Genomic DNA, 17340 nt, shown 5'->3' with positions numbered 1-17340 from the left:
TCAGTCTTGTTGGGAATGTTGAGGCTGTTTCATCCGATTTAATACTAATTAAATCATCGAGTGATTTGTGGTTTGTAACAGAAATGTTTCTGTCGAACTGAAACGCTTCCACTGGTTGTCGAACACGCTGTTTAACATAGTGTCTGGGACCGGGAGTAAACGCAACTCCGCGCTGGGCCGTGTTTAAACAACTGAAACAACTGGAAACATTGCTATTTGTTGTAACTGAACTGAACGAGAAACCGCTTCAGATGATTCAGTGACGGAGCGGTCCGAATGAATCCGAATAGTTTTAGACCGTTATGCAAGCGCGTTTAGAAAGAATCGAACCAAAAGAATGATTCATTCACGAATGATTGGTAGCCTATCGCTGGTTCAGTCGACATAAATTCGGGACACATAATAAATAACTGCTGAAATATTCACACGTAAAACGTTTCTCAGGTCAATCGGAGCGAAAAGAGGAGGAGGGAGGTTGGTGCCGTCGGGCCGCATGGAGATGATTGGCGGGCCGCATGTGGCCCGCGGGCCGCCAATTGAATAGCCCTGGTTTAACCTATCCATCTTCACCGTCATGCTTAGTAACACATACAGTGGTGCCCTCACCACAGTGCAACAGTGAAAAGGGACCCCTCTCAAACAGTGTCGCACCCCGTTCCGATCGACATAAAGCGACATACACCGGTATTGCGGTATATTAAAAATGAATATCATAACAAAAATAAACACTGGTATTTGGTATGAACCGCGATACCGCCCAGCACTATGTTAGCTCACAGTAAATAATGCTGATGGTGACTTTGACATGACCAGTCAGATGTGTAGGAAAGGGATTGCACAGACTAGATGATTAGTTCAAATTTAGGCCTGGCTTCAGTTGTCCTTGTTTTTTTTGTTTTTTCTTCCTATGGATGCGCAATATATTGGTAGTACCATGTTTGGTTTTTAGCCATTATTAGAAGTAGAAGTTTTTTCATGCAGTAATCCTTTGCCCTTGTTTAAGTTCCATCCTTAAAATCACTAATTTGATTACGCCCTTAAATGTAGTCTTTAATTTTTAATTAATTTAGACAAAATAGTTATTTTTAAATCAGTTATAGGCCAAAAATGATTTATTGGCTCAGAAATCTAGTGTATACATACTTGTTCTGGTTGGTCACAATATTAGATGTTCGCTGTGCAAATACATGGTACATACAATGATATACAAATACATACAATGTATACAATACAAATACATACAATGATATTATGTTATCTATAGACCTTATTCACAGCAGCGCCATCTTTGAATATTTACCGGGAATGTGAGGCTGTGAGGGATGGACATACATCTCTTCAGTGGGTTGTACTGCTATTTAATGTGTTTTTGAATTGTTCTGCACACGAAACACTGCAAAAATATCTTTCCAAACAATTTCAGTAGACAAAAAATTCCAGACAATATGAGCTGTGGAAAATTATAAGTGATCTATGAGCTTTATAGAGCTTTTTACTGAATAAATTAATAATACTATCTAGTATTAAATACTACTAGTAAATAATACTATCGGTCAAATGTTTATTTAGTGCTTTTTGGCCAATAAATTACAATCAAAATAAGAGATGGATAATTTACGATATTATTATATGTATTATTAACACTATATCAGTATTGATTATTTTTTTTATATCATGGCTGTCGTCAATACTGGTATATCGTGGCACCCCTAGTCCGAGACAGTATATATGCACATCACTACCTTTGGAGTTTCCCTTGGAGTTTCGAACACAAGCCAGAATTATTTTGTAGGGCTGTCAAATTAAAATTCTAATTTCGAATATTCGTTGAATTTAAAATAAATCTTCACATTCGAATGCAAAAACGGGGCATTCACATTTTAGGTGTGCGTCAGGCTACTTAATCAGTGGCGCACGAGATACGATAAGAGTCGTTGTTGCATTTTAATGTTTTTTTAGCCTATCCAGTTGAACCTGCTGTGTTGGTCATTCAAAACATTGCAGAAATCGAGAAGCTCAATGCTGAGAAGATATTGGTTGCCTCAAAACTGTAATCAAGTCGTTCACACCAAGGTTATAGTTTTGCATTTTTTATTTTAATATCGTTTTCAATTTTGCTTTTAAATTTCAGTTTAGTTTTAGTTAATTCATTATTAGTTTTGTTAGTTTTAGTTTCGTTTTTATTTTAACACATTTCTATTTAGTTTCAGTTTTAGTAATTATAGTTTGGCAGAGCAAACAGAGACACTTCCAGTGTAGACCAAAGCAAGTTTAATTTCAGCAAAGTTTAATGTTTCCACAGATTACAGTTAACTCTTGTGCAGACATCTTAAAGGAGAACTCCGGTCAATTTTAACATTGAGCTCATTTTTTTGTACATTTGGAGTGCTGTCAATACAAAGAACAACGACAAAAATCGGTGTTGCCTACACCGAGTTATTCTATTTTTAAAATTTGCACCCTGTTGACTTCAATAGGGCAAGTACTAAACCTGCTTTTAGCCTCTTAACATCCTTGATGTGTCATTACAAGTGCACAGAAAATGTGAGTGATTCCTTCGGAGTGAACACGAGTGGATCTGACTGCAGTAGATGTGAAAGATATGTATAAAAATGATGTTATTTAAGCCAGCGCAAATACCTGTTTACATCCTGTTTTCGGTTGAAGTCCAAAGTAATCGATTGCCGAGTTCACGCGCATAGGTTTAGTTACCTATGATCACGCGCGTGAACTCGGCAATCGACTACTTTGGACTTCAACCGAAAATCAGGGTGTAAACAGGTATTTGCGCTGGCTTAAATAACATCATTTTTATACATATCTTTCACATCTACTGCAGTCAGATCCACTCGTGTTCACTCCGAAGGAATCACTCACATTTTCTGTGCACTTGTAATGACACATCAAGGATGTTAAGAGCCTAAAAGCAGGTTTAGTACTTGCCCTATTGAAGTCAACAGGGTGCAAATTTTAAAAATAGAATAACTCGGTGTAGGCAACACCGATTTTTGTCGTTGTTCTCTGTATTGACAGCACTCCAAATGTACAATAAAATGAGCTCAATGTTAAAATTGACCGGAGTTCTCCTTTAATAATAAAAATAAAAATAAAATAATGGTTTGAGATCAAATAAGTGTGTGTGTGTGTGTGTGTGTGTGTGTGTGTGTGTGTGTGTGTGTGTGTGTGTGTGTGTGTGTGTGTGTGTGTGTTTGTTCGTAGTATTCCCTACATTGTGGGGAAATGTCTCCACATGTATAATATTATTATCAGTAAATGTTTTGTAAAAACAAAGACAATAACAGCACCTCTCAGCCTGTCAACTTTCTTGAAAATATGACATCTCTAACATACAGTAGTAGTACATTAAAGTTTTTTTGTGCTTGACGGACTTGTTTTGCTGTTGCACCCGCATCTTGGCGTCTCGCGCATGAAACAGCATTCTGCGCTTCACAGGAGAGCGGTTAATCACTTCAGCTAACTTCACGTGTGTGAAGCGCCATATACAGACATTTTCAAAAGCCACTGGTCAGATTTTTCGCCACAATAAAGAGCTTATTAATTACGAAAGCAATTATTTATTTTTGCTAATTATTATTTTATTTCAGTTAGTTTTTCAGTTACTGTTGTTAGTTTCGTTTAGTTTTAGCTTTTCATTTATTATGAAGTTTTAATTTTATTTCAGTTTACGAAAATGTTTTTTTTTTTTTTTTTTACCAATATTTTGAGCATAAACAACATCTGCAAAGTTCAAAGCAAAGAGAGATTTTCTTTTAAAGAAATTGCTTTTTAAGGACTACAACAAACGGCTGGTAGGGACTACATGACATTCCTCCAGGGTTAGTGACATCACCAACCCTAGAATTTACATAAACCCCGCCCCCTGAACACGATTTATAGATTATCAAGACAGAATATGCTAATCAGTGACTAGAAGATAACTACACATCAGCTACATAAACAATTCAGAAATGTCCTGTTGCATTCTACATGTTGTCACTTCTTCTTGAGTCTCTCCATCATTGTCTGAATCCGGTTTGAACATAAAGCTAAAAATTTTAGAAATTTTCAGTGCATGTGTGTGTGTGAGTGCAAGCTGTTGAAGCTCCGCCCTCTGTGCCTCGAGCAGCAGCTCATTTGCATTTAAAGGAACAGACACAAAACGGTGCGTTTTTGACATTTTAACATGCTATATGAAAATATCTGTGGGGTATTTTGAGCTAAAACTTCACATACACACTCTGGGGACATCAAAGACTTATTTTACATCTTGTGAAAAGGGCATTATACCACCACTTTAAAAGAGACGAGCTAAAAGCTTTTTTCCCCTAAATGAAATTATGCATTTTAAATTGGAATATAATTCAAATATTAGTAATATTTAAGTAAAAGATTAGAATTTAGTTTTTCAGCCATTTTGACAGACCTGGTCACTTACATGATGTAAACAATGTTGGTTTGTAAACATAAGTAGTCATGCAAGCCTTAATATGGACAAAATAATGGTCTCTCCTGATTTCCCTGTAGCAGACACACACAGAAGGATCAGTCTGATACTTGCCCCTGTGTGTGTGTGTGTGTGTGTGTGTGTGTGTGTGTGTGTGTGTGTGTGTGTGTGTGTGTGTGTGTGTGTGTGTGTGTGTGTGTGTGTGTGTGTGTGTGTGTGTGTGTGTGTGTGTGTGTGTGTGTGTGTGTGTGTGTGTGTGTGTGTGTGTGTGTGTGTGTGTCTTTCTGTCTCTACTTGTGTGGTTATCACTGGTCTGTGTTGGTGAGTTAAATTGAAACTGTTGCATGTATGTACACAGGTCAGGGTCAGTCGGTGAGTCTGTCTATGTGTTGCGTCCAGTTGGCTCAGACAGATTTCTATAATAAATGCTGTTTTTTTTAACATTCCTATTCTTCATAAAATCCTGAAAAAATTAATTACAATTTCCAAAAACAGCACAACCAATTTCAGCATTGATAATAATAAGAAATGTTTCTTGAGCACCTAATCAGCATATTAGAATGATTAATGAAGGATCATGTGACAGTAATGATGCTGAAAATTCAGCTTTGCCATCACAGGAATACATTACATTTTTAAAATATATCAAAATAGAAAACCGATATTTTAAACTGAAATATCTGAAATAACACAATATTTTGACAAAAAATTTTTCTGTATTTTTATTCAAATAAATGCAAATAAATGAGACTGATCACAAGCTTTTGCACAGTAATGCAGATAAACGTGAACAAATAAACACGTTGATGCCCTTAAATTAATTTGGATGTTATAATATGTTATCAAACTAGGAGTAAATGTCATTAACATTTTAACACATTTTTTAAGGTGCTTTTATCCAAAACAACAAAAGCGACTCATGAAAGACAGAGGAGAAGTGCCAGAGAAAGCTGAAGATGAAGATGAGACAAAAGGAAGAGAGTAAGAGAGGGTTTTTAAAGAGTAAGAAAGCAAACGCACTACGGTCCTGTTTACGCCTGATATTAAGTTCGGATCACAAGTGGATGACTTGATCTAAAACGTTTTGAGATTGTCCACTTTCGACCACTTCCAGAGGTAGTCGGAAACGCATTCGACCAGATTGCTTTCATAGTGTAGATGCTCGTGTGGTCAAATGCACAGCCACAAAAGACCACCTGCTCTCCTCCTACTGACCTAATGCGTAAACATTATGGGAAACGCGCTAGCCAGACAGGATTTAAACTGAAGACCCAAGTTCAGTTTGAAGATGAAAACATACTCTCACTCATCGCTTTCAATGTGTTCCTGCGGCTATCAGAGCAGAAACGAATGCTAATACTCTCTGTATGTTTTTCCGTTGTTTTTGGTTGCGTTCATTTGTAAATTGCGTGAGCTTTTTTCGTCCATTAGATCGAAAGATCTGAAAAAGCCAATATATTTACTCACCCATATATCCTCCCCTCGAAGAAATCAGGACAAAAGTGGGCAAAAGAGATGGATTAAAACACAAGGTGTAAACGGTAACGTGTCATCTTCGTATACTTGTGATCTGATCAACCAAAACGCATCTTAATACCTGGTGTAAAGAGGGCCTAAAAGTCAAGTGCTCATGGAAGAATTGTGTCTTGAGGCATTTTTTTGAAAGTAGAGAGGGATTCAGCTGTTCTGATAAAGTTGGAGGACTCATAAGAGAAGCTGTGATGTTGTCTGTGGGCAGGTTATGTATCAGCAGAGAGATCTTGTTCAGTCTGCATTGTTCGCTCCTTCTATGAGAGGGAATGTAAAAACAAATTGTTTTTTGTTTTTTTTCTGCAGGAATCAGATAATGAGAAAAAAGCTGATCCTGTTTTTCAAGAGGAGGAACCATGCACGCAAACAGAGGGTAAGTGTCTCTCTCTTGTGCAGTGGCAGAGAATGAAAGTTGTTTGAGAGAGTGTAAGTGCTCCTCCATCAGGAGGGGTGACTGAAGTTACAGAGAAACTAGAACTATTTTGTGGTAAATCAAGAATGGATTAAGTACACAATCCTGCAGGCCTGTTTTCACACAGTTTTATGTTAATGTCTTTACAGACTATGGCCTTTATTTGCACAAACACAATCTGCTTTCACATGTGATAGAAATGGCACTGTTCGCTTGGCAATCACACATTTAGTTTTTGTTTACAGGTAGATAAGTTAATTAGTGGATGTGTGGGGCAAATCATTATAGGGCTAAACAGAGATGTTAGTTTATGACTGAATAAAAAGACAAATAAACAACAGATAATATGATGTGTTGTGGGAATAATGATCAGTCATTTCATTTGCTGAAAGTAGTTTCATGTTGACCTCTATACCTTATTTGACATGCCCTCATTTGCATATCAGTCAACTTTTACTTATGATTTATAGTTTGTCTTGTGTGTCTGAACTCAGGTTAGAGGTTATTTCATGTCTCTTCGAAACAGTTGTGATGCCTCTAACTCTGTGTCCTTACCACATGACACAATACAGCAACAAGATTTAAAAACATTTTGACATTAACTTTTTGTGTGGCTTTGTGTAGGGTAGCCCAACCCAAATCTCATTTGCTCTAAATTATGCTCTACATAACTGCATATCAAACATTACATTTCTTCTGATTAAGACCTCTCTAATGGCGCTTTTCCGCTGCATGGTACGGCTCGCTTTAAATGGTACCACCTCTGTTGAGGTTCCAAGCTTATCGTACCGATACTAAAGTGTGACATGAAAACACTTCAGATCACTGATTGGTCAGAGAGAATCGTCACTAACAGCGTCATTGGATTTGCAGCACGAGACACCAAACCCGCTAGATTTAAATAGTCAGCAACAGCCACTGCAGTATTTTTTTTTCACACAATTTTTATTAAACAACTTGCTTGAAAAAAAGAAATAAACTTGAAAAAAGAATTGGCTGAATCGTGGTGACTTAAGGGATGTGATTTTTCCGGATTAATCCGGAATTCCGGATTTTCCGACCTGAAAATGTGACCTACGTGAATCATGCAGATCTGTTAAAGGGGGGGTGAATTACTGTTTCATGCATACTGAGTTTTTTACACTGTTAAAGAGTTGGATTCCCATGCTAAACATGGTCAAAGTTTCAAAAGTTAAGTTGTACGTTTGAAGGAGTATTTTTGTTCCAAAAATTGTCCTTCCGGTTTGTCACAAGTTTCGGAAAGTTTTTTTCGAGTATGGCTCTGTCTGACGTGAGAGAGGGCGGAATTTCCTTATATGGGTCCTAAGGGCACTTCTCCGGTAAGATCGCGGGCGCGCGCGCACTCGTAAAACAGAGCAAGAGAGTGAAAGCAGTTCGCCATCAAAGCGCCCTGCCCGGCTTTTGGGAAGTCAATGTCACCAAAGAAGTGTGTTTTTGGTTGCCAGGGCAAGACAACCCTGCACAGATTCCCAAAGAACCCGGCGTTAAGGAACCCGTGGATGGAGTTTGTTTTCCTGAGCATAAACGGAGTTGTGTAAGACTGTTGTTCCCTGCATTTCGATGATGATTGTTTTATAAACAAAGCCCAGATCGACGGATTTGCAGATCGTCTAATGCTTAAGGATCGAGCAGTCACAATGATAAAGGTTCGCGGTCGTGCGTTGGAACGGTGAGTAAAACTGTTGAACAAATGTCTCTGTGTGTTGTTAGCTAGGCGGGTAAGCACAGCTAAGCTTCGCCCACACGGCCCGCCCCCAGCCGCTCGTTTTTTTCCGGAAAGACTCGGTACAGCCAATCTTTCAATTAAAAATATAATAAAACAAAAGACTTTTTGGAGATATGAAGGATGCAATATTACTCTATAGGTACTCAAGATTAACAGGAGATTGAGTGAAAATGAGCATTTCACCCCCCCTTTAAAAAAAAAAAATGGGGGCGGGGGGGTAATCTCACAGCCGTCACCATGGTAACCCGGGACGGAACCACAATCGCCGCGAATCGCGGCCACACCGGGCGGCACGTCAACATGGTTACAGATGGCAGAGAGATGCAATCTTTCCCCGCCCAGCGAGTGCTTGAAGTGCGTCAGAAACAGAGCGCGCGCGCGATCAGTTGTTGGTAATTTGTTGTGTAGTGTGCGCGACGCCGCATCCAATGTAGACAGCACTGCTTTTTTTGAGGGCGCTTAACACACAGGCTCGTAGAAACGGGCCTGGCAGCTCGCGCCAGTTCTAGACCATAGACAGTAAAAGTTCTAGACGCGGTGAAAGTTTCCTGATTGTGTAGGATGGCCGAATTTACATGACACATTATAAATCAGCATTATAGTCTGCGATAGATACAGTGCCAAAAAGAAGAGAAGAGGATAAAAGGGGATAAAGACAGAGGTAAAGTGATGTAGTGAATGAACAGTTTATCTAATTGCATAGGAGTAAGATACTATAATTTCATGGCAGTTATTTTTACCTTAAACTTAGCTGCAACTGTTAGCAGTTGTTCTGAGTTCTCCAGACTGTGTGATTTTGTTACAATCATGTCAGTTTTAAGACGCATTTTTTATTATCACTTTTTTATTAATGTTTTACCCTACAGTTGTGCAGTTTTGGGGGGAATACAGTGCAGGCCAAAAGTTTGGAAACATTACTATTTTTAATGTTTTTGAAAGAAGTTTCTTCTGCTCATCAAGCCTGCATTTATTTGATCAAAAATACAGATTTTTTTTTAATATTGTGATATATTATTACAATTTAAAATAATTGGTTTTCAATTTATTGTACTTTAAATTATATTTTATTTCTGAAAAGCAAAGCTGAATTTTCAGGATCATTACTCCAGTCTTCAGCATGTGACATCCGGTCTATCACATGATCCTTTAGAAATCATTCTAATATTCTGATTTATTATGAGTGTTGGAAACAGTTCTGCTGCCTAAAATATTTGATGAATAAAAGGTTAAAAAGAACTGCATTTATTCAAAATAAAAAAATATATTTTCTAATAATATAAATCTTCTTTACTATCACTTTTTATCAATTTAACACATCCTTGCTGAATAAAAGTATTGATTTATTTCAAAAAGAAAGAAAAAAATGACTGAACCCAAATTACTGACCAGTAGTGTATATTGTTGTTACAAAAGATTTATATATATTTTTTTTTAATTCTTCTTCTTTTTATTTTTATTTTAATTTTATAACTTTTTATTCATCAAAGTATCCTAAAAGTATCACAGGTTATTAAAAAATATTAAGCAGCAGAACTGTTTCCAACTTTGATAATGAATCATCATATTAGAATGATTTCTAAAGGATCATGTGATAGACCGGAGTAATGATCCTGAAAATTCAGCTTTGCATCACAGAAAAAAATGATAATTTAAAGTATAGGCTAAAAAATGGAAAACCAATTATTTTAAATTGTTGATGGCGCACTGTTGATGGCGTGGATTAGACACTTGGCTTTGATTTCCACTGCGGCACATCCACCAAATAAGTTGCCATTTGTCATACTGTACAAAAAAAGTAGCATGTTGCACAACTAGCTGTAAAATAAATTAAAATATATTTTTTTGTTCAAATAAGTTGTTATGGGTCCTGCTTTACTATCCATATAGATCTGCCACCAGTTTGATCGGCGGGGCGGGGGGATGGGGAGTCTTAGTATATTTTCCTGCTTTTTTGTCCTTAGCCAATCACATGCCTGTGACTGTTCAGTAGACGAGGTGCAGACGTTCATCTCGTTGGTAGCTGAGGAGCGGATCCAGCGAGAGCTGGATATTGTGACCAGGAAATATATTTTTTAGCAACTTTAATGAGCAGTCTATAACCCCACCCACTGTGAAGCGGTACTAAACTGCAGTCGAAAAGCAAACCGAGCATAGTCGAACTGTGCCGAGCCGAGCCGAATTGTACCACGCAATGGAAAAGCAAAGCGAGCCGAGCCGTACCATGCCGAACCAAGCCGAGCCGAACCGTACCATGTAGTGGAAAAGCGCCATAAGATCACCCATGGTTAATGAAGATTGGCCATTTCCCTACGTCTGTGTCTTTCTGCCTCTCTTTTTTTGTCTTTTGTAGTTCAGGACTGATGAATGGTGATGTTTTTTTTTAATCCAGGTCCAAAAATAAGCTGCTCTAGCTGCACGGAAGCATTTTGAGTGCGTTTTTTTTTTTTCTTTTTTTTCTTTTTTTCTCAGGAAGGTGTAGTTCAGTGCAATCACTTGTTAATAGACTGGGTCGGTCAGGCCTGCTGGACCAAGAACAGTCAGAATTGTGACATGGCCGAAAGCCAAGAGGAACGTTAACTGTTCAGAGAGCGTGTAAAACAAACCTTTTTTTGTTCTGTGTACTGTAGTATAGACACAAGTGCACTTGTCTCTCTGCACAGGTCTTGATCGAGACTCCTCTTGTTGAACATCTTGTTCTTGCTCACTCCCTTACCCTCTCCTTGGCTCACTGTATCTTCCTTTGTCTCTTTCTGTCTGTCCTTTCAGGTTTATATGCGACACTGCAGACCAAGAACATTACAGAGAATACAAAGTTATTACAAGATATAAATTAATAGGATGGAATTAACAGTGCAGATTTCAGTTCTGTTCCTCTGAAGAACAGAAGAACTCTCTTAATTATATCAAACTTATATCACACAGCATTTCGCATTGAAAAGTTCAAAGCACAAATGGAAGAGATGTTGATGCGTAGTGTATAATATCAATGCAACAGTTAATTAAGCCTTTTCTTGTAACAGTTTTATATTTCATTTACTGTGTGCGTGAATGCGTGAATCTACTCCCGTGTTGTCATTTAACAGACACCCGATAGCAAGTAACATGATTTAGAAACCGTAATAAACACCAGCAAGATAGAGTACTTTTATGCAAAACCATAGACCTTTATCTACAAATCAAACATAATACTGGGGGAACATTGAATGATCTTGGAGAGCGTTTAAAGGTGAAGCGTTTAGTAAAGCTGCTCTTTAAGAGTTGATTAGAAAGATTGGCATCAAATTATTAAAAGGGACCTATTATGCTCCTTTTTACAAGATGTAATAAGTCCCAGGTGTCCCCAGAATGTGTCTGTGAGGTTTCAGCCCAAAATACCCCACATATAATTTATCATATCAATTTGTAAATGCCATTTTTGAGTGGAAGAAAAAACATGCTGTTTTAGTGCAGGTATCTTTAAATGTGAATGAGCTGCTGCTCCCCGCCCTACTTTCCAGAAGAGAGTGGAGCCTGTACAGCTTGTGCCTTGGATACTCTGCCAGAAATTAAACCCCTTTTTTGGCTTTGATTATCATCTCTATCACAGTCACTTTCATATGGCATTGCAGTTTTTCAACATGAAAGTTTATTATCTGCATTCATTTTAAAGCCATATCAGTCTAAACTTCTGATATATGGTTTTCTGAGCGCGCACATCTGTAGCACGTGCACAGAAAGCTGGATATCAGACAGCGCGTCCCGTGAGTATTAAACTAAGTTCTCTTTCACGTCTTATTGCGCTTAAACTGTCGAATACATTGTCTGTTAAAACAGCAAGTAAAGAAATCGCATTTGTGTATTAGATCTGTGAAAGTAGCGTAATATAAGTACCTACTGCTATACAGTCCCTGACAAAAGTCTTGTCGCTTGTGTACAAATTGACCTGAAGTGCCGCTGAAATATATTTCTAATCAAGATTGTTTTACAAGAAATGGCTCATTTTAATCCCAACAGCTTTTGTAATAATGTTTCAGTGCAAAACGAAACTGTCAAAAAGTATTCTAATATTCACAGCTTGGTAAAGCCCCTTGAGTAAATTTTTGCAAAGACATAAGTGTTGTCGCCTTGTCATATGAGCTTCGCCTGTGACTAATAATGGATCAATTAGGTCTCAGGTGTGTATAAAAACAACCCCAGTACACTAGACCTTCACATCAACTGCAACTAGACCTCTGCAAACATGCCTAAGATTCACCCTGAGACTAAAGTTTTGATTATCAAGAGGCTGAAGACCAGATCCACTGCTGATGTGGCAGACACCTTCAATGTGTCTCAGCGTCAAGTACAGAGGATAAAAAAAACATTTGAAGACACTGGAGACGTTTTTGGTCAGGCAGACCCCGCAAGACAACTGCTCGAGAGGACCGTTTGTTGCCTCGAAAATCCAAGGCCAACCCATTTTCCACTGCAGCAGAGCTCCACAAGACCTGGTCATCTGAAGTCCCTGTGTCAACCAGAACAGTTTGTCGGATTCTGTCTCGAAATGGCCTCCATGGTCGAATCAGTGCCCAGAAGCCAGCACTAAACAAAAGACAATTGAAAAACCGTGTGGCATTTGCCAAGGCCCATAGCCTGCTATGAGGGACGCTGGAAAAGTGGCAGAAGGTGGATTTTTCAGATGAATCTTCTGTTGAATTACACCACAGTCGCCACAAATATTGCAGGAGACCTACTGGAGCCCGCATGGATCTGAGATTCCAGAAAACAGTGAAGTGTGGTGGTGGAAAAATCATGGTCTGGGGTTACATCCAGTATGGGGGTGTGCGAGAGATCAGCAGGGTGGAAGGCAACATCAATAGTCTGAAATACCAAGAAATCTTAGCTACCTCTTATTTTCCCAACCATAAAAGAGGCCAAATTCTGCAGCAGGTTGGTGCTCCATTGCATACTTCCATCTCCACATCAAAGTTCCTCAAGGCGAAGAAGATCAAGATGCTCCAGGATTGGCCAGCCCAGTCACCAGACATGAATATCATTGAGCATATGTGGGGTAGGATGAAAGAGGAAGCATGGAAGACGAAACCAAAGAATATTGATGAACTCTGGGAGGCATGCAAGACTGCTTTCTTTCCTATTCCTGATGACTTCATCAATAAATTGTATGAATCCTTGCCAAACCGCATGGATGCAGTCCTTCAAGCTCATGGAAGTCATACAAGATATTAAATTTGGATCTCAAAGCGCCAGTACTTAATTTGCTGACATATTTTTGTATTTGCAGTAAATTTGTTCAATTTCTGTATAGGCGACAAAACTTTTGTCTTGCCAAAATTTGACCTTTCTGTCTTGATTAAATGATAAATCTTTTTTCAGTGAAACTAATTTATTTCAGTGCATTAAACATCATTTGGGAGGGTTTTAGCTTTTCATATGAGCTATTTCTAACACCAATTGATTAATTAAAAGTCAGGTTAATAGCAGGTGTTTCTACAAAATAGATAAGCGACAAGACTTTTGTCAGGGACTGTATATGCTATTATATGAATCAAACAACAACAGAAAATCACTCACTGCTCTTGTTTGAATAACTTCAGTAGCTTTAATAAGAATACATTTCTTACTCTGCTCCGGCGAGGGGATAAACATGGCGGACTGTGTACTGCTCACTGAGGGCGGGGTTTATGGTAATAGGGCAGAGTATGTCAGCAGTTGTGGGTGGGGCCTAAGCAATATGACGTCACATTTCATAAAAACTGAAAACGGCTTATTCTGAGACACTGCTTATGAGTTGTGGGGATTTGAAAAAAGGAGTGGGTGTATTTTTACTATTGTAGGGTGGTTGTGTACACACCGCCGACACACATTTATATTCAAACACAATGTAAAAGTGAATTTTGCATAATAGGTCCCCTTTTAATATGTAGGATTTAGTTTTATTTCGCAAAATATTTTTCTGTTGTTTCCTTAGGAGCAGAAAATTTGCCAGCGGTATGATGAGCTGATGACTGAGTGGGAGAAAAAAGTTGAGCGGATGGAGAACAACCCACGCCGTAAAGCCAAAGAGAGCCGTACACGCGAATACTACGAGAGGCAATTTCCTGAGATCCGCAAACAGCGCGAGCAACAGGAACGCTTCCAGAGGTTAGCCAGCCCCCCCAGCTTCCATGATGACCCAGTGAACGCTCTGTCATGCACACACATTCACCATTATTGCTTTTCCCTGACACAGTTGTGCTCTGTCCTGACTCAGCAGTTGGCCAATCAGCATTGAGGATCCTGTGGGTGCTAGGGTCAGAGGTCAGGCTGTGTACGTTCCTCGTACAGAGGTTGCAGGGCTTCCCTGAATTACAGGGAACTCAATCTGGAACACCACTAAAGCAGAACTGAAGAACATTTACATACCATTGACCTTGACACGGACGCTGTTGTTTTTGCTGATAGAACAAAAATGTATTTAGCAAAGTAGCCAGTTTATAGATATTCCAGTTTAATAGTGGATAAGACTATTTGGCAATATTGATTTCTTAGACTTGTTTACCAAAACAAGACTAGGGATGAGAATTAAAGAATGGACTGATTTTGAAGTTAACAATTCTTTATTACACTGTTAGATATGACCAAAAAGTCAATAATGAGGTAATGGCAAGTGATTTAGTCAGTATGCCCACAACTGCTCTGACTGATTCAGTCAGTGAGTGAGTCATTAGACAATTTTAAACTAATAACTCATGGGTTTAAGACTTTTTGGGTAATTAGTTATAATAGTTATAATAATTAGTTTGATTTACTTACAGTTTTTATTCCAGTTTTATTTCAGTTGGACTAAAGCTTTAAATCGTACCAGTTAAGGGTGGGTGATAAGACCAGAATCTCATTTCTTCATATGAGCAATTTTATTTCACAACAACAATCACGATAGTTAGTTTTATATTATTTTTGTTATTAAAAATAGGAACAAATTAACAAACAAAAGACAAATACTGTATAAGAAAGATGCAGATGAAATAAACAGTGCTTTCAGTTTTTTCAGGTACTGTAGGTCTCTTTAAAAATAGAATAAAAAAAATCTCATAAATTAAATAATCATGTTAAATAAAACGCTACATAGTCTTTACTGTATGAATGAAATATTCATTGATTTTTATTAAAGCTACAAAAGTTATTCAGTCAAAGTAGTGAAAGCAGTGAGTGAATTTATTTATTTTTATTATTATTATTATTTTTTTATTATTAACACAGGTCACTTTAAGCCTGAATGTACTCCAATATAATATAACTGACACACATTGGATTTTCTCCCAATTGTAAATGTTCACTTAAGACCTAATTGCCTGTTTTAGCAGTTTTGTGTGTGTACCACATTCAGTTAGTTTCTGTAATCCTATATGCACAATACTGAAAAATCTGTATCGTTGCCACATAAATATCGTCATACTGCCCTGCCCCCAGTACCAGTCTAGTTTTTGCAATGTCAGACTAACAGACCTAGATAATGTGATTGTAGCTTGGCTTCATCCCGCATGTAAACATGTTAACTTGATTACTCTGCGTTGTGCGGTGATGCATGGTGTGCATTTGTTGGTGCATATGTAGTATTTTTAGTTTTTTGCCTTTCTCTCATCATGGAATTATTTGACTTTAAGCATGCCTATTCTTAAAAAAAAATGCACATTTGAGAACCATTAGTGGAATTTAATGTCATAAATCATTTTGCTATAGCCATTGTTAAAAAAAAAAAATAGATCCACTGAATAAGAATCTTGCTTCTCAACCCCGTCAAGACCACGTCAGATCTGTTAGTTGTTAGACTTGTTAGTTCTGGCTAGAGATGCACCGATACCACTTTTTCCAGAACTAGTCCAATATTAATACTTTAATTTGTATTACCTAGTTCCGAAACCTGTATTTTCATTGCATTTTTTTATTTTTTAAAAATGTTGGGCAGAGGAATATGAATCAAATTAGTTTGCTTAGCAGTGCACAGCAGCTATATAGGCAGAAATATTTAATTTGTTTAACATTCTATTAATTGGATACATTACTTCATAGGGATCCTTCTCTGATATATACATTCTGCTCTCTGTTTGCTCTGTTGTCAGTGTTTCTTTCTCACAAGCACTGTACTGTACACGCTGCATGGTCTTAGTTGTTGGTATCAGAGCATTTTAATGAGTACGAGTACACAAGCACAGGATCGTGCATCCCTAGTTTTGGCAATTTGTGCCTTTCCCTAAATATTTTTTCCCCCTCATAAAGGTAGCAGGAAGCGGGTCTATAATTCCGTTCATTCAGATTAAGCCATCCAACTTTACTGAATGCTGCTTGCCTGTCTTGATTGTTTAGACAAGCCAGAGTATGTAGCTATTGTTGCTGGAACAGTCTCTAAACCAAAGAACTTCAGAGCTCCAGAGCTCATGAATAGACCCAGAGGAATCTTGCCAATAGCTGTAACCGCTGCTTCAAAGGCTTTTTGTGGGAGAAGAAACAGGGTGGGACTCTGGTCTGGTAGCTTGCTTGGGAAAGCGCCTTTACATGGTACAGAAACAAAGCCAGGAACAGAGAAATGCTTTCTCTCACCATGCTTCATCCTTCCCGTCTTTAGGGTGGGCCAGAGGGGGACAGGCCTGTCTGCCACCATCGCAAGAAGTGAACACGAGATATCCGAGATCATTGACGGCCTCTCGGAGCAGGAGGTAAACTACTAGTTTAACTATCTGATGTATAACCTAAAATAAACTCTGATCCATATGGAAAAGATGACTGGGGCTTTACCCCAAGTTCAGAAAGGGTTTTAGAGCATCACCCAGATGAGTTGCAGGTAAACGTACACCCCATCCTTTTCCCATACATCAGACTTTATTATTTCCTGTAAGCCACTGAATTATCACACAACCAGACTATGCAGCATAAAATCTGGTTCACTTGCACCTTATTTTGGATAAGATCCTCCCACTTAGACAGGAAACAGAGGAAATGAAATAGGACAGAGACCAACCACAATTTTTGTATTATCTACTGTTTAATTCTAGGGTAGACTATTTTTCATTAATTTTTTGTTATTGAAAGTGGTTGAAAGTATTTTCACATCCTGATAGCAATCAATAATTAAAGTGGTCTAAATATAAAAAAGTAGATGTATCTATGTGGAAGTCTCAGGACCAAAAGATTGTTCTGAATGCAATAATAGGATGTCCTGCCTGCATGTCAACCTGAGGCATACCTACACGC

At 38.1% G+C, this 17340-nt stretch overlaps 1 protein-coding gene across 8 annotated transcripts in view; it reads left to right on the top strand.

Moving 5' to 3' along the window:
* ncor1 (nuclear receptor corepressor 1) overlaps positions 1-17340 on the top strand; it is a 134596-nt gene that overhangs the window by 36673 nt on the left and 80583 nt on the right. For all 8 annotated transcript variants that reach the window (XM_081365538.1, XM_081365543.1, XM_081365541.1 and 5 more), the window contains exons 9-11: positions 6281-6347; positions 14081-14253; positions 16715-16805. In XM_081365538.1, coding sequence (XP_081221664.1) covers positions 6281-6347; positions 14081-14253; positions 16715-16805 — 331 coding nt within the window. The remainder of the gene's footprint in view (positions 1-6280; positions 6348-14080; positions 14254-16714; positions 16806-17340) is intronic.

The sequence above is a fragment of the Scardinius erythrophthalmus genome (genome assembly GCF_964197995.2).
Source record: "Scardinius erythrophthalmus genome assembly, chromosome: 5".
In the NCBI taxonomy this organism is placed as follows: domain Eukaryota; kingdom Metazoa; phylum Chordata; class Actinopteri; order Cypriniformes; family Leuciscidae; genus Scardinius; species Scardinius erythrophthalmus.
The sequence above is the reverse complement of the archived record's forward strand: the minus strand, read 5'-3'. Positions and strand labels throughout refer to the sequence as shown.